A 22,365-nucleotide genomic window follows, 5' to 3' on the forward strand; every position below is an offset into this window, starting at 1 on the left:
TAGTTTTTGTGAATCAACTCTGCACATGGGCAGTAAGGCAGAATAGCCCATTGAATAAGAAGGGAGGGGTGAGCTTTTGAAATAATGATTGATTTAGAATTATAAGGTTTCTAAGAAGGCGGCACGGTGGAGCATTTCTGAGGACCCGGGTTCAATCCCAGGCCCTCCCAGTGCGGAGCTTGCATGGTCTCCCTGTGCCTGTGTGTGTTTCCTCCCGCATCCCAAAAAACATGCAAAATTAATTGGACACTCTAAATTGCCCTTAGATGTGATTGTGAGTGCAGCTGTTTGTCTCCATGTGCCCTGGGATTGGCTGGCAACCAGTCCAGGATGTACCCTGCCTCCTGCCCGTTGGCAGCTGGGATAGGCTCCAGCACTCCTGCGACCCTTGTGAGGATAAGGGGCTAAGAAAATCAATGGATGTTTCTAAGCATGTGACTTAAGACTAAAACATTGACAGTTGCTTGAAAACACAGAAAACTTCAATCACATTTTACGAGATGCTTGGGGTCTAAAATTAGTATAATATAATAATCTGTTTATTGCAGGCATACAACAGGTGCAAGCCACAAAGTAATGAATTATGAAATCTTACCATTGGCACATTTCCTCTTATGAGGGTGTGTACATTTATGCAAACAATTATTTTCCCATCCCACTCAAAATCCTCACTAAATTCAGGTGAGTTCTATTTATAATTCACATTAATGTTGGAAAATGTTTTTGAAAGATATTTTTGGGTCCATCGTAGGAACCTGGCATTCGAACAAGGGTGAGTGGCCTTTTAATACAGACTGTAGGTGCAGATTACCACGTGGTAACTGTAAAATAAGACAAGAGCACGAGGAGTATTAGGATTTTATTTGTTTCTATCTTGGATTAAATGGCAAAGGGTGCATGAAATGATGGTAGGTTGTACAAGTTCAAGTGTTTCAGACATGATCCTATACACTAAATTACCAACATGGTTTGTCACCTAAAAGCTGCAAGAGCTCTTTGAGGTTCTTTTCCTCTCATTTTATTTATGTGAAATGCATGAACGTCGTGATCACTTAAGTGCCCTGGTTCCGACTACATTCATCGCCCAAAACGCCCCTCCCATTTCAAGAGTGAGCCACGAATAGGTTGCAAGGCAATCAAACGTTGACCCTTGTACAGATCATAACTTTGGTATTGCATGTATACATTAACAATATTTTTCTTTGCACAGAAACAAAATGTACAACTGTATAAATATACAATTCATCCACCATGTTTGATGGCTAAAAACATTCAGAGAGGGACACGCGCCACAATATTGTGACGGGAGTCCACAGAAGAACATAAAGCCGAGCCAGCACCGCGAGCGAGTCTAACCCGCGGGTTGGAAAGCACAACAAAGGAAAATCAATTAAAAAGGCATTTAATAAAACCCCTGCACACTTGTAAGTGATTTAAGCACAAAAAAGAAGGCAAAGTAAAAACAAGGCCCCTATGATCAAAGATCAAAGACAACAGAAGAAAAAAAAAAAACAAGAAGGAGGAAAGAAGTTCCCTGGAGTGCAGCCTTTTTCATTTAAGATCAGAAGAGTGGTCCAAGCCAATCAATCACTACGGGCCGTGGAACATCACGCTGGAAAAATGACGGAAAAGCGAGGTACCTAGGCAGTGATATGACAAGGAGGGGGGGGGGGGTAGATGGTGGTCCACTTGTACGCTTGTGAATATACAATGCGCCCAAAATCGCTAGTGGGGAAATGTCACTTACAGCAGAATAAATACGCTTGCGTGGCCTAACAGCTAGGTTTTCCCCCCACCCCCTGCTAAAACTGTGCGCCAATGCTAACCGGAAGGAAGAAAGTGCGATCGACTTAGCCCCCCCCCGACTACTTATCTACTTCATGTCAACAGGTGGAATAGGACAGGGGGGAAGGGAGGGGGTAGGGAGGGCGTGACCGGACAGTGCTCTACGGTCCCGGTGGCGGTCATAAACCGTTGACCGTGATCTTGATGTCAAAGCGTCCCTGGTAGCGATCCTTGTCACTGTAGGATATGTTGTCGCCGTAAACTTTGCACTCGATGCGTAGCTCCTCGTTTCGGGTCAGGTTGGTGAAGTGCAGCGCCACCAGCGGCTGCAGGTACTGCGGGTGGAGCAGCTTGCCGTAGTACGGGTAGTACTGCAGCGGGAAGCCGCCGCCGATGCCGTAGTATTTGATCTCGCCGATTTTCCCAGCGTCTTCCTCTCTCTGGAATGGAAGGGGGCAGGCGAGGAAGAATTATTATGTAAAATAGGCCTGGAAATAATTATTTGAATAGAAAATTAACTGACACATTCATCTATAAACTGGATTTAAAAAAAAAAAAAAACATTCCCATGCCTTTATTCAATAAACATTTAAAACTGAGTTCAAAAAATGCATAAAAGAAAGGTAATGTGATTAGTTTTTAACATGTCATACTTTTCCTAAAGTAAAAGCAGAAATTTACAAATTGACTAAAATAATAAAAGTGATTTATTACTATTAGTATTATTAATATTTACTACTTTATTATTGATATGGAAAGAAATTGCTGAAATGCTTACATTGAGGATTTTAAGTTAAACAAGATCTAAACAATACATTGTTAAAAATTGTGATCCAATTTATTTGATAGGCTGGTTGTCAATCAAGTCTTGATCACACCACTAATGTTGAAAAATACTTCAAGTGAGAGGAATTCAGAATGGGAAAGCAGTATTATTCACACATAAAAGTAGAATAAAAATAACTAGCAAAACACAAACAAATACAAGAGCAATATTAAGAGGAAAATGATGGACATGGAAATCTAATTCAAACAAACAAAAAAACAGATGAGTGTTGCTTTGTGGTCAGTAATTCATATACAGTGGTACTTTAATGAGTTTTCCAACTTAAGACCTTTTGGAGGTACAAGCCATCTCTTGGTTGATTTTCTACTGTGTGGTTCTTACAAGAAACTTACAAGTACTGTTTTTTTTTTCTTTTTTAAACCATGATATCTGTTCTGCGGGCTGTCCACAGATTGGCTCATAGAAAAGTGTTTGTCCAAAAATGAGGCATAGTGTACTTGCTTCAGGTTGTTAATTGCCACACCCAGTTAAAGTTTACTGTAAAACAAAGAAATGACCCATCTCAACCGAAAAAAGTCCACTATTAATTGTGAAATGCCACAGAGGGCCTCGCAAAACTAGCATAGACATGTCACGGTGGTGAGCAACTGATTTGAACGTAAACTGTGCAAAAGCCAACAGGCTGATCATACAAAAATATTCAGACATACAAATCTTTATGAAATTACTACAGCTTCGTTACCTTTCATTATCACATCTACATGACCGTAATTTCCGGCCTATAAGCCGCGACTTTTTTTACACACTTTCAACCCTGCGGTTTATGCAGTGATGCGGCTGATTTGTGCATTTTTTTTTCTAACGGCCGCAAGGGGGCACTCGAGTGGAAAAGGTAAGAGTGAGACTGGTGGACTATGTGTGTCGAGGAAGTGACTTTTGCCGGTATGTTTTTTTTTTTTATTTATTTTTTTTTTTTTTAAATTGGCCCTGTTAGCGCTCCGCTAGCGCTCCATCCCCCTTTTGTTCCCACATACTGTATTATCCGAGTGTCACTCTCAAACTCAATGGTGTGTGCGTTAACACGGATATCTTGCTTTTTGTGTACGCGCGTGTCGCTAGCAGTTAGCGCTGCGCTAGCGCCTGCTGCGTTACTCCCGCATCTCAGTGATGTAGGTATGTACCCCCCCCCCCCCCCTCATCGGCCCTGTTCATGCTGCGCCACAGTGTTGCTGTTTTTTTATTTTCTACCCAAAACCAGCCCTGTTTGTGCTACAGTGTTCTTGGTATGTTAAGCTAAGCTAAGGTATTAAAACTTTGAAAACGCTTTCTGTTTACAGTCTTTCTTTGTAAATATCTCGTGTTTCAATGTGGGCACTTGCGGCTTTTCCACAGGTGCGGCTTGTGTATGTACCAAGGTATTTCCTTGACAAATGTACTGGGTGAGGCTTATAACCAGTTGCGTTCTGTAGGCCGGGAATTGCGGTATACAGTATGCACTGCGTCCATGTATTATACTGCCCTCTGATGGCCAAGGTGTGCACAGCAGGAGCAGCACAACATTCATTGAATTAAAGCAAAACCAAAAAAAGTTGTAAATCCTTTAATTCTTACAATTTGTATATTGTATGGAAACGTATACTGTACAATACCATTCTTTGCAAGATGCTATTTTCTTGAAAACAAACCTAACCAAAACGTGTTTTTTCAGGGGGGCGTCACGGCTTAATGGCGTTCCAGTTCATTTCGATGGGGAACGTTGATTTGAGATACGAGCGAAGTCGTGGAATGATTTCAAATTGTACGAGGTCAGTCAAGGTACCACTGTGTAGTCCAATTATGGTACAGTAACCACAATGATCATAACGCACCCAAAACTGTTGCTATGCATCGTATGGATGCATAGTACTATTCCAGTTGTATTTCATGTTGAGACACGAAAAAAAGTGACACCCATTCAAATAATGAAAACAAATGTGGTCATCATACTCACATCCTGCAGGCACATTCGAACAATGAGTGCAAATTGAGGAGTATAAAAGGTGAATAATGTAACAGTACATACATAGAATATGTTAGTATGCATAATAATATGCGCGGTACTTTACCCCACAAGAACATCCGAGCTGAGGCTTTTCCAGTGTGTACTACCTTATTGGTGCAGTAGATGGGGATCACATTGGGCTGCACTTTGTGTTGAGCTTCTTCAGGGATGCTTTGATTTGAGAGAGGAGGCTGAACACACACACACACACACAAAAGTTTAGACAGTTCACAACATTTTCTACCCAAACAGGTAAAAACAAAAACATAAGTTGAGTCAACTGTGCAAAGGTTGAGGCTTTAAAGCCAAGGGGCCTATGGATGTTCATTATTTACCAGTCCAGTCCCTTGTACAGTGAACGAGTTTCAATCTTATTTGGCTTTAAGATCTTTTATCGTAAATCTGTATATCTTACAATCATACAGTGATCCCCTGCATATTTAGGCTTCACTTGTTACAAATTCACTTATTGGCGTTTTGTGCTTTTTGAATCTCGCTCGAATTTAAAGATCCAGACAAACAAGAAAAATCCTGCATTACTGTGTCTAATGTTGCGTGACGCATTTGCAGATCCACCTGTTAGATGTATTTTGGAGCCATCCACTTGTCTGTCTGTGCCAAGGAACTTTGTTCAAGTGAGCTGAAGAGCCTGGTTTAGACAAAAGTAGTGCTTTGTTGCCATCCTGTGGCATATGGAGGTAATTATCAAGTTTTTTAGGGGAGGCATCATTTACTTGGTTGAAATATCTCCATTGATAGGAATATTGTATGTTGGCGAGGAGCTAAGTTTAGCCATTTTTTTTTGTGGACGTTACGATGTGCATGTAATTTGGGCACTTCTTATGCATCCCTTCAATATCAAATCATGTGCATTTTTTTCAGTGCTGCAAGACGACGTTTAATCAATTGTAATTTCTTTTGTTCTTGTGCTATTCGCGGCAGGGCTTGGCCCCTCTCACGTGGGATTTCACAATATCTTAAGACACAACTGAAAGAGGTGACTCACACGAGGACGGAAGTTGACAATGCGATTGAGCTTCACGACGATGCACGGTTGGCCTTTGTCGAAGCCGAAGTCTTTGTCTTTCTCATCCAGACCAGAGCAGGGGCCCAGCAGGCTCCTGGAGAAACGGCAGGCCCTTCTGACACCCGCATCGCTCTCCAGGTCACCGCGGTTCTTGTACTCCCCCGGATCCTCTGAAAAGGATATGAAATGTATATTAATATGGGCCTGTCGACTCTCTTGAAAAAAAAAATAAAAAATAAAAAATTGACATACCTCCACAGTCGTCAAAATCCTTATGGTCGGCCTGCTTGTCGTCGTCATACTTGGCCAGGAATTCCCTCAAGGCCTTGGTGTAAGGCAGGTAGGTCTCCACTTCTTTGGGGTTGAAGGACACTTCGGATTTGTCAGACCGGGGGGTGTGTGAGAGGCCTGCACACGCAAACGCACAGTTAGGGCTCTGATTAGCCACACGGTTGTTCTCATGCTGCATTATTTTGACTCAATGAATTACAGTAATCCAAAGCGTCTTTGCAGCTCATTTGCGCCCCTGCCTGCAGGCTGCATAACAAGACGGCATTTGTTTTGGAAAATGAGTATCTATGAGCCAGACAGCGAGGCATCCCATATGTATACATTACATAGGGTGGTGAGTTGCCATATTAATATTTTGAGGGTTAACCCAAGCTGCTTTTGACCAGGAAGACAAAGTTGGTGGTGGCATGTCACCTGGACAATTGATTTAGGGCTAGGGCTAAAAAGTAATTACACCCCAAAATGATTAAAATTGCCTACATCAATAGTGGAAAGCACAGTTTCAAGTATATACATCATACCTCATTTGACCTGCGTGCCTCCAGCGATGCTAAGCTAGGATGGTAAAAGTCATTAACGTATTCCACGGCGACTTCCGCAACATGGCCGCCACATAGGCACGCCGGTTAGCCGGGCTGCTACAGCGCGCTGGCCTATGCAGTCTTTACACGTATGGTTGAAACCATACATATACTACAAACTATGCTCCCAAAACACTTAAAGGTTATTTTAAACAAGTTTTAGAATATTACATTTACAGATAAATACATTTAAATGAATAAAATAAATGATTTGATCCTTATAAAGACTGCAAAGATTCTCCAGAACTTCCACTAACAATCCAGGCTAAATCTTAACTCCTTCTTGACAAGCAAGTCTCGAAGCATCAACGCAACATACTACCTGGAAATACATTTTTACTATTTTGCCATGAGCTAATAAGGCTTTAGCACTAATTTGTGACATCACAGAGCACAAAATCCCAAATAAGTGACATTTTGTGATAGATGATAGGAGCCAAAGGGTGGGTTTTGGGCGAACCCAAAACATAACTATAATATTGAAATAGCGGGCCACGAATAGGTGGGGGTTCACTATCATGCAAAATTTATGTTTATTGATAATCTTGACAATTAGACAACATTGCAGGCTACTATACACTCTAAAATAGCATTTAGCAGATGTGGGACCAAGTCATTGCTTTGTAAGTCACAGGTAAGTGAAGTCCTTGCCCTCCCTGTCCCGTGTGGAGACCCAAATTGAGACAAGCAAATCCTGAGACAAATCGCAAGTCGTACACTTTGACTTATGAGTCTTTTCGGGCCACTTCCAAACAGATCAATTGTACGTTTTCAATTATTCAATGAAAATGCCATGCCGTGACTTTTTCCTCACTTTTTTTCTGAAATATTATCAAACAGGGCACGGTGGCGCAGCTGGAAAGCATTGGCCTCACGGTTCTGAGGACCCAGGTTTGCGAAATTGAGTAAAATTCAATCATTTCCCACAGCACCCCTGAAGAGGGGCCACAGCACACGGGTTGGGAATCACTGTTCTAACATATTGTCAAGTTGAGTCGAAAGGGATCAAATTTATGACTCAACTCTGACTTGAATCCAAGTCATGTGACTCAAGGGCACACTTCTGGCATTTAGCAATTTCAGCATTTACTCAACATTCTACTAGCGTGCTAATTTTTCTATGTAGCAGTACACTCTTTGTCCTCACTAGTAAGACATTACAGAGCACTAGTGGAATGACTCAAGGCATAGTAGAACAACTACATCTTACTGGTGGTGTATTTTTTCCAATACTGTATGTCTTTTCTGCATACTAGTAGATTGACTACATTACTGTAGTGACACACAACTGCGCACTAGTTGACATTTGCATGCAGCGAGCAATATGGCTGAGGTGCAAGTTGTTAACTAGTAGAATTTTCGAATGTAACTTTTACTTCTAGTAACACACAGTTGTCAACTAGTGTACAGTTTTGCTTTACTAGTGTACCCTAGTCTTTCTACTAGTGGGCTGAATTGTCTTTCCAGTGAGGACTAGTACATTGACAATTCAGGGCACTACTAGAAAAGGTATGTCATACTAATGATGTTTGTTTCCCCACAACAGCATTCTGTAACTGTATGAGGTTTCTGCACACAAGTAGAACAACTGGGGCAAAATCATTGAACTGTTACTAATGAGGCAAAACTGTGCACTTGTGCCACTTGTGAAGCACTCGATGTTAACTCGCATGCAGTTGTCGACAAGTGGACAGTTTTGTCTCTCTACTATGCTTGAGTTGTTATACTACTGCTCCCCAGTCGTTCTACTAGTGACTTGCATTGACTTACCAGTATGGACTAGGAGCGTACTAGCACATGGACAATTCACCACACTACTAGGTTATCAAATAAAACCTTTGCATTACTGACCACCTCTTGCAGGTTTGATTTAGTTTGATGGGTTCACACCAGTCCAACTGAACAGCAATTTCAGGGAACCTATGAAAGCATCATAGAGTGGTACCTTGACTTACAAGTATAATTTGTATATGACGACGCTCATAACTAAAAATAAACTTTCGTTTAAATAAATGAAAATCCCACTTATCAATTCCAGTTTCCCTAAAAAAAAAAAAAAAAAAAAAGTATTACATTGTAAAAAAATGTGCAGTGATAATAGAATGTTAAGTTTTTTGCTTGAATTCATTGAATATTGTGCTCTTCCTTTTGGTATGCCTGCATTGGCCACCAGGGCGCATATTACAAGATCTATATAGATTTGACGCTTAAACACAAAGAACATCAACTCAGAAGCAGCGATATTGGTCATTTTCTTCATAGCAGAAAGAATATACGCCCAAGACTATTATTATAAACTCTGGATGCACAGTTTGTGTAAATATCAGCTGTTTAAAGCTTGAACGCTACCACAATATTGATGCTAGTTTTGTTAGCCCATCTATGACATTTGCTATTATGAATGAGAATTAAACTTGTAGACTTTTGTAAGTTATGTGGTTTGGTGGAATACCGTTTTTTTGTTTTAAATTTAGTTTACATGGCGTGTTCGGGGAGAGCATAATTGACATCCTCCGCGTCTTCTCACCACTCGCTTTCTTCGGACCCACGGTAAGAAAAAAACATTATTTTAGCACAAAAAAGAATTAATGTCAGTACAAGTGGTTGTTCGTGTCTGTATATGCCCTGGGACTGCGTGGCGACCAGTTCAGGGTGTCGTCTGCCTTTCACCCGGAGTGAGCCGCGATAGCCGCAAACGCCCCGTGACCCTGAACAGGGTAAACAGCACTGAGGAGGCGGAGGACGGAAAACAAATCTACTGACTCTTTACTCGAAAAACTTGTAAGTCAAGTTATTACTGTACGCCACAAAAGCTGGCAGCCCTGAGCAAACAGGACACAGACTTACCGGGGGGAGCGACTCGGTCCTGCCATGTGGGCTTGAAGTTGCTCAGGGTGAGGAGCATGGCCTGGATTGTGCCGATGAAGATGCCGGCCAAGCAGCCGTAGAAGATGACGTAGAAGACAATAATTTTGACTGCAGGGGGAAGAGAAAAGTGAGGGAGGGGTCACGGCAGCAAACACTCACATGTGGTTAAAACAAACAAACAAAAAAAAAAGAAAAAAGTCAACAAAAGCAATGGCATACTGATGTTGCTGCAGTATTTACAAGCTACTTTGGTATTTGAATTATTTGTCCACCTTTAATCCTACAGTAGTTTCTTTCCTCAACAAAAGAAGTCAGACAAGAATGAATTTAACCCTCTTCAGCCCACTGCAAATCATAACCTCAATGATATAAACGCTAGAGGCGCTCTGAACAGAGCCAGGTTACAGCATTTACCAAAAAACAAACAAAAAAAAAAAAAACACTGCAAAAGCGGTGGCCAGTCTCTGTACTGATTGAGCAGAATTCAAATGAGAGAGGCCTCAGCATATATGAAAAAGTTAATGCTGACGCAGGTTTGAGCGCCCTTGTCATTCCGTATGCATGATGTGCTGCAGCTGAACAGTCAGAAGAAAAAAAATCTCATTACAGAGGTTCCAAAATGGGGTAAATCCGGAGGTCACGCTGCCACTAGATGACTTCCGACATTCAGCTGCAGGAAGCAATGTCAGAAAAAGGGCAAGGCAGTCAGACTCCATTAATGAATCACGCATTACTTCTTTGAGGACTGATTCAAGATACCTCGGGCATGCTTATCTCAAATGAGCCGCTGTGTTAAGGTACAGAAAGCAGAGAGGGTTGCATTCTGACAACGATATAAGCGTTAACCCCCCCCTCCTAAAAAAAAAAAAAATTAAAAAAAAAGGGGGTTTGGTGGTTGCTTGCAACGATGTAGAATTTAAGTAGATGATGGGGAGACACGTTTGTAATATTCGGTTTCACTTGCGTGCTATCTAATAAATAGTATACACCGATAGCGGATTTATTAGCTGTGCAAAATTGTATTTTCCTTCCTGTAATATCCCGACAGCCTTCCAACAGCATTTTTTTTTTTAAATTACGATCCCAAGAAGGTCAAACATGAAACAATTACCCAGTCAATCCACACATGAACATAAACTGAGGATTGTCCAGTGCAGCACAGGACTTGCTTGTGACATTGAGAGGAGCCGCAAGGACATGCGCACTGGCGCCTCACGAGAAACTCGAGAAGGTCGAAGCCTTAGTTAATCGCACTGTCCGTTAAGATGACACCGACATCTGATCGGGGGGAACCCGACGCGGATCGATAGTCCCCCGTCCAAGCCACTCCACTTTCCGAGCAAGGCCATATCACCTTGACTCACCTTGGGTTGTGATGCATTTTTAACCCTTTGACGGTTGTCTGTACCTTTAAAAAAAAAAAAAAAAAAGCTCGAGGTTCAGCGGTTACAATTCTGTCGCCCTCTTTCCATCTCTGTGCATTTTTTCTTTTTCTTTTTTTAATATATTTGTGGAGATGGTTTATCGGTAGCGGTATAACGGGACGGGTGGTACGTGAACGCAACACGGTCAAATCAAACAGGTGGCAAGGAAGCACGAGGCGGCTCCGACTTACACCAGCTGCCTCCTGTACGACCGAGCAGCTCTCCTTTCTCCGAATCCCACAGAAACTTCTTCCATCCGCCATCGTCGTTCTTTGGTGGCATGATTTGCGTTTTTCGTCGCTGTTTGAACTTCCCGTTACGCCGGTTCCTTTGGGGAGAATTGCAGCGCAACCCTTTCCGGAATGTCCACCAAACGCTTGCCGAAACAGAGGCACCCAGCTCGGTTCTGTTGGACCGCTCCCAAATATAAAGAGTCCGGTCGAGGAGGGTCCGCCCATCCCTCCCACCCCCCACGGTTTACCTACTGAGGAGGAGGAGCGGCGCGGGCCAATCGGGAATCAAGGAAAAGTCTGCGTAACCGTGTGACGTCAGGAGGACGCATAGACAACCTATGGAGTCAAGAGATTTTCAATGTTTAATAAAATAATAATTTAATAATCTATAATGAAAAATAAATAAAAATAAAGAGTCAAGACAATTTCTGTAAGACAAAAAAACAAGTCATGTACCCAATGATGTATTTAATGTATTTTTTTTTTTTTTTAAAAGACAATTAACTTTTACAATGGTAACAAACTCAAGGTCTGGGGGCCAGATCTGCCCCACCAAATCATGTTTCTTGTGGCCTGCTACAGCAAATAAAGTGGATGTGTTACCTGCTAAATTGATATGTTCTTTTCATTTTGGCCATTCTCACTCACTTTTTCCAGATTTGAAAACTATTGTTAGCCTGTCCATTCATCCATCCACCTTCTGACATGCTTATCCTCATGAGGGTCGCGAGAGTACACCCTGAACTGGTTCCCAGCAAATCCCAGGGCACATAGAAATGAACAACCTTTTGCACTCACAATAACAAATAAAAATGCGGGGGATCGGGTAGACAAAAAGGTGAATAACCCGGAATTTAGTTCATAAATTCCCCCAAATAATCTCCAAATTGGGGAAATCAAAAACCCAAAGTGCAAATATGCAGTGGTCCACTGTACTCTGATCCCCAACATCTATTTAACACCAAGAAACAGAACTCTCACAAAAAAGTATGGCCTCAATTTACCCCAAAATTTAATTATTCAGTTTGAAATCTGGGTGTGGTTATTAAACATGAAATCTTTTATACCTGCAGGAAGCCATATCTTATTTTGCTGTATTAATGGCAACAGGTGGAGAAACGAGGTAATTGTCCCTTCTTCCATGTAGTAAATGAACATTTAATTCTTCTGCTTTTTGCTTTATGATGCTGCCATAGATAGATGACCAAAGACATATTGGTAATGAATCAATAATACTTTTTAAGCTTAATGAAATGAAATTGGACAAGTTCTCGTGGCACTCCCGATGATCTCTCAAGGCACATTAGAGTCCCACGCCGCCATTGTTGGGAACCCCTGGAATATTCTGTATATATTGCCTCTTCAACTATTTTGTATACTGGTTATCCTTACTATGGTGACGTGGTAATATATATTGTTTTACAGTCATAATTACCAGTATTTATAATTTCATATGTTCCTGTGGATAAGATAGAGAAGAGTCTCTGGTGCATAATTGCAAGAGTACAGTCAATGAATGTAACCATGAATGTACAGCCCCCCCCCATTAAACAAAAAAGAGTTAGTCCGGAGTCAGCACATGACTTCAGTAGACAACCTTTAGCTAAACTTTAAAATAAATGACTGTGTGGGCAGTAGATATAAACAAATGAAACTGATGCCTCCCAAATCTTGCAATTACATCCATCCATCTTCTGAGCTGCTGATTCTCATAAGGTTCGTCGGAGTGCCAGAGCCTATCCCAGCTATCTTTTGGGCAGGAGGTGGGGTACACTCTGTCCCGGCCTTGTTAAAATGTCGATTGTGTTCCTAATTTACGCAATCAAAGAATTTAAAACACCTCTCTGTCGTGTTTACCTTGTATGTAGAGTACCAGTTGTACCTGTTGGAGTAAATTGCTGTCGTAATTGTAAATAGTACGTGGTTACCATTTTAAGTATATTCATCTTTTTATATGTTATTTTCATTTACTTTACCTCAATTGGGTAGTTTTGGAAAATTATGTACTTTGCTCTAGAAAGGCAGGAAAATTGTTTCGCATCATGCGCCGCCATTTTCGGATTTTATTTTGTAGTAATGGAACTGGTTAGGGGACATTTATCAGAGTAAAGGTATACTCATTTTTATAAACATTATGAAATAAAAGTCTAAGTTTCCAGAAATGTAACGAACAAAATAAGTGATAATTCTTGATTACGATGCCGTAAAAACCTACAGAGAACACGACACTGAAATTTGACAAACCATAAAGTAACCTGTAATTCAACTGGCAACCAGAATACAAAAGAGTCTTAATGATTTCCACCTAAAAGTGTGTTGTAACCCTTTCAAATTTAGATAAAGAATGCACCGTGTACGTATGTAGATTCAGCATTTTGTGGCTAAATCCATGCCAGCGTGCATTGGCAAACACGCGGACGGGACACCTTCACATTCTTGTCTGGAAACGACGCACTGCAGTATGTGATGTGTGTGGTGGTGCGCGCATGTGTGAAATCGCTCAGCAATGTGCTTCGGCTGCTTGTTTAAATGTAAACATGGATGTGTAAGACGGGCTTGGCCAAGCTTCTGCACATGGCGGTACCGACATTTAAATATCACCTCAAGGGCAAGAGCGTTGTCAATGTACAGAATCCTGCTCTGTAATATCATCTTATATTATTTGAATAGTACTCTCCGAACTGACCATCACACGGCTCCAATGCGTTGTGCAATTGACTTCACGTTGTTGAGCAACATGATCTCCCGCTCAAAGCCTTTTAAACAACCCGAATTCGGTTTCGGTAAAGCTTTATCGGTGTCTGACGCATCCGCCGAATCGAGCTTTTGTTGATGGCGAGTTCCGACGCAGCCCTCCGTTGACTTTCCCTGTGGCTGTGCGTGCTCACCTGCTCTAGCAGTTTGTAGTTTTCCATCTGTGGTGAAAGTAGCTTTGTGAACAGCAGATCCTGATCTGGGAAACTTTGAGAATCGTACTACGCGTTGGACGCGCGTGACAGCCGTAAAGCTTCTCTAACTGGTGCTGAGGACAGAAAAATTACTTGCGATGCAACAATTTTGCAGGCTCACTCCAATATCAACTGGCCAGCAAGGTAAAGAAATGATGTGCTTCCAAGACTGCAAAGCCTAAACTGTCAAACGCTGACGGCCACATGTCTGTCAGAAGGACAGCTAAAATTAAATGAGAAAAAAAGGGTATAGTGACTTATGGGGCACCCTGTACAGTTGCTATTACCTAGTACCAATGAGACAATAGGTAAAAGGTGGACGATTAGCATATCTCCTTGACCTTTGCCTGAACTTAGTGGTTTTGCAAGACCACCAGACACCACCCAATACCCTCTTTCTTTCAAAATACGGGATGGATGTACGAGACCCAAACACATACAGACAACACAACCAATAAAAATATAACCCAGCTGGTATAAATGAGGATAAGAAATGGCGTAATTCCCACCGCTACTTGAGCTTCTTGTGACCGAAACCGGCCAAAACCAGAATCAGTGGAACCAGCAGTGATAACCCGCCAACTACCAGCCTTTCTCTGTTTGTGTACATAATAAACATGTGTTTTGAGAGGGTTTGTGTGTAGACGGGGTGTGTGGGTGGTGTAGGTGGGGGATGGACTCCTGCCACAGAAGCGCAAGTGATTTTGTGAGTTTGAGGTCCACATTTAATGTTACACAAAGGCTTAAAAGTCTAGTTTAAGTGTAAAAGTGCTGAACAGGGATGCACTGAATTCGACTGCATAAAAATGCAGAAAGAAAAAGAAGAGGCAGAGAAAGTCCCCGTCTCAACTCCAGAAATAGTCAGTGTTCCCACAGAGCTGAGTGACGATATACCCGTGGACTGTTGTATGCTTCGTTGGTTAGTGTTGCAGCTCCGGGTGTGTTAAATTGGCCGTCGCTTGAAGGTTTACGATTAATGCAACAGTGATGCTAATTTCTGGCAGCACGTAAACTATACGGTGTTTCATAGCATTTATAGCAATTATTATTAAGCTAGCTTTCATGATTTGTTGAAGACTTTGCAGTTAAAATACAAAGTGTTTATTTCTTTTTTCTTTTATGTGTCAGATTTACAATGACGTTCAACTGAGGTGACATTGTCTTCTTTGCTTCTTATTTGCAGTTCTGAGTCTTCTTATTGCAGTGATGTAATTAGACACTTGACAGTGAGAGAGTCAGAACTTGCGCAATGGAATACTTTCAAAAGTGTGTTTTAATACATTGAAATGTGTTTAAAGCTTGAGGGTAGTGAAAATAAATTGTATGGAATCTCTATATTGCAGATTTTTTGCAGGTGGGCCTGGAGTAGATCTCCCCCCCAAGCCCCCACCCCCATGATACATTTTGATTGGACAGTAAAAGGTGCAAGACGAATTCACCTCTGATGTAGTTCTGACCAGAAAATACTCATCAATCATTCAATAAGGCACACAATGTCTAAATTGCCTGATTTAATCGATACATTTTGTAGATCACTAAAGTAACCAAAATATTGGAAACATTTGTCACTATGACAAAGGACAGTTCCACATCACTCTAATACACAGATATGATAATAAACTGTTACATTAACGCCTCTTTGACAGTGTCATTGACAAAACTGAGCATTGTTTTCAGTGTAAATCTGCATTTCTGCTCTGAATGGAATCCCTTTAGGTTTTGTTCAAAGTGACTAGTGGATTGAGATGTGTGACTGATAATCATAATATCAATAGTAAATAAAGGAAAATGGGATTGAATTTAGAGATACGTCAAGTGAATCTTGCATGAATAACAACAACAAAATGCTTTTAAAACCAATTCATGTGAACAATGGCGTTAATGTGAAACATAATTGGTGGGAATTTTTTATTCTTCAGGTACAGGAAGGTTTCAGCAAAGTATGCAAAGTAGAATTTTGGAAGTGCCGCTTTTGAAAGTGCACGTGATCTGTGACTGATGTCTGCTGGGCTAGAAAGGAGGTGCCCTGAGGATTCAGTTCCTGAAATGAAAGTATGACATATAGACTAACGTCATTAGATACAATGGAGGATCTATTAAGTCTAAAGAGTGTACAGAAAAAAAAAATCTGGTTTTCTTTTTTGTCAGTAAGGCAGATTACTTTCGCCACACTTTGGAGAAAGGTGGTGCATAAACCACCAAAATCTCATTGATTTTGAGATATACCGAGCCATTATTTGTGAATAATGCTTTGCCCCATACGCTCATAGTTCGGGAGATGTACTGTAGCACTATAAAGGTGTACTATTTGATGCGGATTGTTGGATTTTCACAGAGTGCAGTGTGCTAATGAGTGCCTTTGGAGCGAGTTCTTTCCATGTAAATGTATTCAAAGTCCAAAGAGCTCAAAGATGTTCATTTGTCATTAACTGGGACTCTTTTATATGACTTATATGACTCCACTCGACAGTTCTCTAATAAGACTTGGATGCAACAAGTCCTGTATTGGCACCTTACAAAGCAACATGCAGGCGTCAGCTGTCAAGACCCACAGACAATGGTGTTCCATCATTTTTTGGCAAAGCACAAACTGTCGAAATATCCATTGGCTTTTAAGAAGCCAAGGCCAACGCATAATACTAGAGGTCAATTATTGACAGGATCATTATGGCAAGCGCTTAAAGGAACTTAGTTAATGTGTAGAGTTTTAAAAGAATGTTGGCTACTTTTAACTTCTTCAACCTGCACCAAAAAAGTGTCAAACGTTCATGAACAAAAGTAGGATGGTGATGGTGTTTTCAGTGATTGACAGATAGCACAATAGAGGAGGTGGGGGGACTGATAATGATGATTTAAGGGTAAGGCTTAAAGCTGTGTCTTTTCCTCTTGGCTAACTTAAAAAATGGCAGCATGTCATCATCTCTATTTGTATGGACGGAAAATGATTTTTTTAAAAACTTTTGTTTAATTAACTAATTGCTTTTCTTTAAACAATATGTAAAACAAATCAAGCATTCCAAATATGATAAAACAACAACCTAAATATGGCACTAAAATGAGACAAGGACACATTTCGCAATTTATTGACTGAACACCAAACCAGAATGTACCTGGTCTCTCACACAAAGTCAACTGGGATAAGCTGCAGCCCATCCTGAACAGTATAACCCGCATAAAAATGGATGCACTGATATTTAGCGGCAATGTTTTTATCTTCCCTGGATTTTTTTCTGGATGGGTACTGAAGTTAAACCAAAGACTGGTGAAAGTTGTGAATCTTTTAATGTGCCCCATGTTTGAAGACTAGTTAATGCCTTTAAAACACTACAGTAGAATTGTCATAATTGATTTGAGAAAAAAAATCTATTTTCTTATTAATTATTTATTGAATAAACAAACAATAATAATAAAAACACATTCATCCATTATCCAAGCCACGTATCCTCACATGGGTCACGGGGAAGCTGGAGCCTATCCCAGCCAGCTTTGGGCAAAAGACAGACTACATCCTGGACTGGTCACCAGTCAGTTACAGGGTAGCTATCAACACCATCACTGAGCAGGAATCGATCCCACACTGCCCTCACCAAAGGGAGGTGTGTGTACCACTATACCATCACTGACGATCTATAAAAAATAATAACTTACATAATAAAAACAGTTTTGTATCCACCTTGTCCATATCTAAGAGTGCCCCATTGTGAGACCACGCGTGCTATTTATGTTGATAGCGTCGGCTCAGCAGCAGGAAAGGAAGGCGGAGATCTTCGCTAGTGACGTAGATAAGCATGAGAAATTCGAATGACCTGGTTTCAGGGCTCTCTGAAAAAAAAAAAAATGTCTAGAATTCAGGAATGAGTGGAGAATTTTGATTCATAGTTTCTGTTGCAGCACGGTGACTCAGCTGGTAAAGCGTTGACTTCACAGTTCTGAGTTCCAGGTTCAGTCCGAGACCCGCCTGTGTGGAGTTTGCATGTTCTCCCCGTGCCTGCGTGGGTTTTCTCCGGGCACTCCGCTTTCCTCCACATCCCCAAAACATGCAACATTAATTGGACACTCTAAATTGGCCCTGGGTGTGATTGAGAGTGCGGGTGTTTGTCTCCATGTGGCCTGCGATTGGCCGGCAACCAGTTCAGGTTGTACCCCGCCTCCTGCCCGTTGACAGCTGGGATTGGCTCCAGCACTCCCCGCGACCCTTGTGAGGATAAGCGGCAAAGAAAATGGATGGATGGATAGTTCCTGTGTTTACTGAGCCACCGTAGAGCAAATATAACTTCCGAAATACTTGAAAAATTTGTTTTTGGTAAAATTCGGGTTATTGAAACTGCCTATGTTTAGACTAAGCGTATGGTATAAACTTGATTTACAGAATTTGAGACATCAAAATGCTGAATGCAAAACAGTTAGCAGTCACAATTAACATTAGCATTACCTATTAATATTTGAGACCAAAATAGACCTCACAGGTCATTAAAAAATACAGTTCAGTGACTAATATTCACCAGCACGACTGATTGTGAAGGACTTCAGGATATTAGAGTGAGATTGCAGCCAGAACAGGCTGAAATCTGGTTAGTAAAAAAACAAACCAAAAAAAAAAAACATACACAGACAGTACATACTGGAAGCCGTGGAGCCAAGAGAGTTTTCGGGCCAGCAGAGAAGGCCTTGCTGGGTCCGATCGCTCACCGCTGCGTTGTAGTAAAATTAAGGGAATTATTATTAAACAGGAAAAGGTTGAAAAACAAGGCAGGGGAGACAATCAACCAGCAATATTTGAAATCAAATACCAGCTTCCTCAAACTGAAATTTTGTTAAATCAATATTAAAAGTTTTTGCAGTAATTATATTGATATATATATAGCTTTTGTCCTTTGTGTAATAAACACGACCTCCAGTCAACATTCATGGTTGTTGGAGGTGCTCGCGATTTACCAGAACTCCTTCAATTCTGACTGGCTAACCCTCCTGGGGTTGAAAGGGATGCTCTTGCGAAACATTTGGTTACAAATTAATCTACATCTCACTCACATTTAGCCGCCACTTACACCGGTCCAAAGTTTAACCGTCCATCCTTACAATAATTCATGTGATGGTTAATATTTGAGCAAGATAGATGACCTAAGCCACTGGAATATATTCTAGCATTTCTGAACCGGAGCCACTTGGAGTATGACATTCTCCCTTGAAAGAGGTTACGAAACAAAGAGGAAACAAGCTTCTCCAGGAAACAGTTCAGCATTTTAGAAAACCACTTGGAACACATGGCAGTGTTGTCACAACTCATTTGAGTTTGGAGTGACACAAGCATAGCTTGGCTGGGTTAAAAATCCTGAAAAGCAAAATCATAGGTTTGCTTCGAAATAGATTATACATGTTTGAAGATGATTGCCCAAAATGTTATTTTTCACAATTTCAGATCACCTGATGTTTTGGGCATGACTAAAATGGTGCCCAGCTACCAATTTGGGACCCATCCCCTGCTTCATAAAAACTGGAGTCCCTTTGGTCACAATCAATTGCCAATTACTTGGTTATTATGGAGCTCGCTAATGTGTGCAGTTAGCTAGCTAGCCATGTTTACACCTTGAAAATGCATCTTCATCAGCCCAAGAACCCTGTTAGCTCGCAAGTTAGCCAGTGGCTAGTGCCTTTTGTCACGCCGTGGAAAGCCGCGTGACGACCCGGTCTGAGATATTTCAGTCACAGAAGGTTTGGGATTTTTATTCCTAATTCTTACGTCCAATAGAGGAAAAGTGTGACCTCGTAATAACTTCTCCGGGAAGGTTAAACACCAAGCCACAACGGAGGCCCAATGCCCTTGTCGCTCAAAGTCATTTGGCCTGACGCCTGTGACCACAGCAATATAAATCACACAACCATTAACAGATCGACTAATGTGGGAATATTATGCTGTAAATAAGTGGCTTCCGTGAATGTACTGTAACTTTTACAATGTCAAGAAAATAGAATCCAACTCACCAATGTGTCAGTCATTCTAATGCATTCTTTATTTTTTCCTGACAAATACAGACATATTCCCTGAAAATAGTTTTTTTAAAGTCCGAAATGTTTTTTTTTTTTGTTTGACTTTATTTAGGGGCAATTTTCATTTAACAAGCAATACTGTATTTTAATCTTGGTAATTGAGAGCTAAGAATTTTTTTCAGTGTGTATTAAATTTGAGAAGCAATTTCTATAGTAATGATCTTGAGAAAAAAGGTCAAACAGTGCAGTTGTGACGACAACATTCGTATCGTGGTTGTGGATCACAAGCCAATTGCATTCAGTGTCAACAAAGCCAGTGTGTCTTTTTTTTCTTTTCAGGATCTCACTACCTTGCCCTTCACCAACTGACATGACCTCTAAACCATGATGGCAGCCATCACTTGTACAAAGCAGCATTGAACCAACCTTCGTGTAAACACATTCCAATTGATGACCTCAGTGAAATTCCTAAGATATCAGTTAATAGAATGGAGGATGGTAAGTTGATACGAACATTTTTTTTTTTTGCTGCAATTGACAAATAGCATTTTTCGGGAGGTTTTGTGTTTGTGTATTGATGCATTGTGATCAATGATCACACATACATGATGAAAATAGCAGATAAAGTATCCTGAACACTGAATTTTGTCCAGAAGAGGAGTCACCTTGTGCTTGCAGGAGCTCTGCACTGCTTCCTCTCTTGTTTTTTTTTTTCCTGTCTTGCCCGTGTCACGCCTCCCTTGCTTATAGCTACTTCCTGCTGCCATCCGCACGACCTTGTCGTCATTGCTGCAAATGCAATTGTCTTTTGATGTGGGCCGAGGCCCTCGATAACCTCTGCGACAGACATCGATCATCATGTTCCTTTATGACTACAGTACGATGCAGTTTCCACTTTGCAATTACTGTACAGTACAGCCTACCAACCCCCCTCACCCCCCCCCACAGGATCTGTAACAAACTCCGCCTACTTCTCCTCTTTGTAGATCACCTGAGTGGTGAACCAGGAAATAGACGCTGCGGCAAGTGCAGTGTCCTTCAAGGAATCTCCTTCAAATGAACTTTTTTTGCAGGCTCATTGTTACAGTCTTATGTCCATCACACACACACCACACACACACACACACACCACACACACACACCACACACACACACACACAACACACACACACACAAACATGTTATCAGTGGCAACAAAATAATTGCACGAAAGAGGTAGAATGTACTGAGAGATAAAGAGAGCAAGCGAACGCAAGAAAAGGCATTGTGTCCCAGATTGCAGGGAGTTCTTTGTACAAAAGCAGACTGTGTCCTCCACCAGTGATGGAAAAGTACTGTCCCACCCAAAGGAGTTTCTCCTTCAGTGGGGGATAAAGCAATTTTCTACTTCTTTTCCTTTCTCTCTTCCTCAGAAACTAAGGTCGACATGATTTTAAAAATGTGGATGAAATGGTCGTGACAATACTAAATCTACAGTATCTTGGTCTGTTTCACAGTCGATATGATGGGTCAAGTTTAACACCTAATTGTTGATCTTATATGCAAATGGCAGGGACAGAAGAGGTCTTCAATTGGCTCATGAGGAGGACGGGTTTGGCTGACCAACTGCACCTCCAAACAACGTTCTGAGTCAGCATCACCATTGTAGCTCTTTTTATTGCCTTCTCGGGTCAAAAGGTTACATGGTTACAAGTTCACACAGTACAAATGGTGAAACAGATGGCTAGACCAACACCAACATAAACACTAAGGTACATGTTTCTTCAAGGCTGCAACAGTGTCCTGATGAATCCACAAGCGATTAGCAGGACATTCTTTTAAGACATGTTTATAGCGTTCGGGAGTATCCGCTTGTGGTAAGAAGGGGAACATCGCCTCCCAGTGTTGGGGAATATCTGCTTAAGGTCAGAAGGGAGACCGCTTCCCAGTGTACGGGAGTATCTGCTTGAGGTCGGAAGGGGGGCATCGCCTTCCAGGCGTCGCTGCGTCACACTGGGTAACATGGCCGCTCCAAAAGAGACTAATTCAGAGCAAGACTAATTAAAACAAATGCATGATAAAACAAGAATACTAACATGATGTGATGGAATTTGCTTTTCACACAGGAAAACTGAGCATTGCTGTCTTTGGAAAGGCAAAGCTGGCGTGATGTACTGTAGTCTGCAGGATTAGGTACAACATAGATAAATCCCTACACAATTCCTTCTCATTCAGAATTAAGCGGACTTTGGTACAGTATCAGTGAACCTCAAGGCCATTCTCGGGCAGGCGTCACCAAGAGGTTCCCCAGGGGCACCATGTCATCCCGGAGTATAGTAGTACTTAAAGTAGCCTATGGGCTTGTTCTAAAAATCACAGACACGGTACAGTGGGATTTCTGAGGAATATTGTC

General features: G+C 41.3%; 1 protein-coding gene and 2 long non-coding RNA genes across 3 annotated transcripts; 2 read left to right on the forward strand and 1 right to left on the reverse strand.

Annotated features, from left to right (window-relative positions):
* Positions 1-844: 844 nt before the first annotated feature.
* On the reverse strand, positions 845-11,247 carry atp1b1b (ATPase Na+/K+ transporting subunit beta 1b). The gene is made up of 6 exons (XM_061836401.1): positions 10,996-11,247; positions 9,360-9,488; positions 5,893-6,048; positions 5,620-5,810; positions 4,721-4,804; positions 845-2,225 (listed from the first exon to the last, which is right to left on the reverse strand). The coding sequence occupies exons 1-6, from the start codon at positions 11,084-11,086 to the stop codon at positions 1,965-1,967; spliced, it is 912 nt and encodes a 303-aa protein (XP_061692385.1). The 5' UTR covers positions 11,087-11,247; the 3' UTR covers positions 845-1,964.
* LOC133509438 (uncharacterized) lies at positions 2,232-5,670 on the forward strand. Its single transcript, XR_009797343.1, has 3 exons — positions 2,232-4,377; positions 5,184-5,311; positions 5,556-5,670. It is a non-coding gene; the product is annotated as an uncharacterized LOC133509438 (long non-coding RNA).
* LOC133509441 (uncharacterized) lies at positions 9,018-20,894 on the forward strand. Its single transcript, XR_009797344.1, has 3 exons — positions 9,018-9,062; positions 12,111-12,160; positions 20,313-20,894. It is a non-coding gene; the product is annotated as an uncharacterized LOC133509441 (long non-coding RNA).
* Positions 20,895-22,365: the final 1,471 nt, after the last annotated feature.

The sequence above is a fragment of the Syngnathoides biaculeatus genome, chromosome 2, assembly GCF_019802595.1.
Source record: "Syngnathoides biaculeatus isolate LvHL_M chromosome 2, ASM1980259v1, whole genome shotgun sequence".
Classification (NCBI taxonomy): Eukaryota; Metazoa; Chordata; class Actinopteri; order Syngnathiformes; family Syngnathidae; genus Syngnathoides; species Syngnathoides biaculeatus.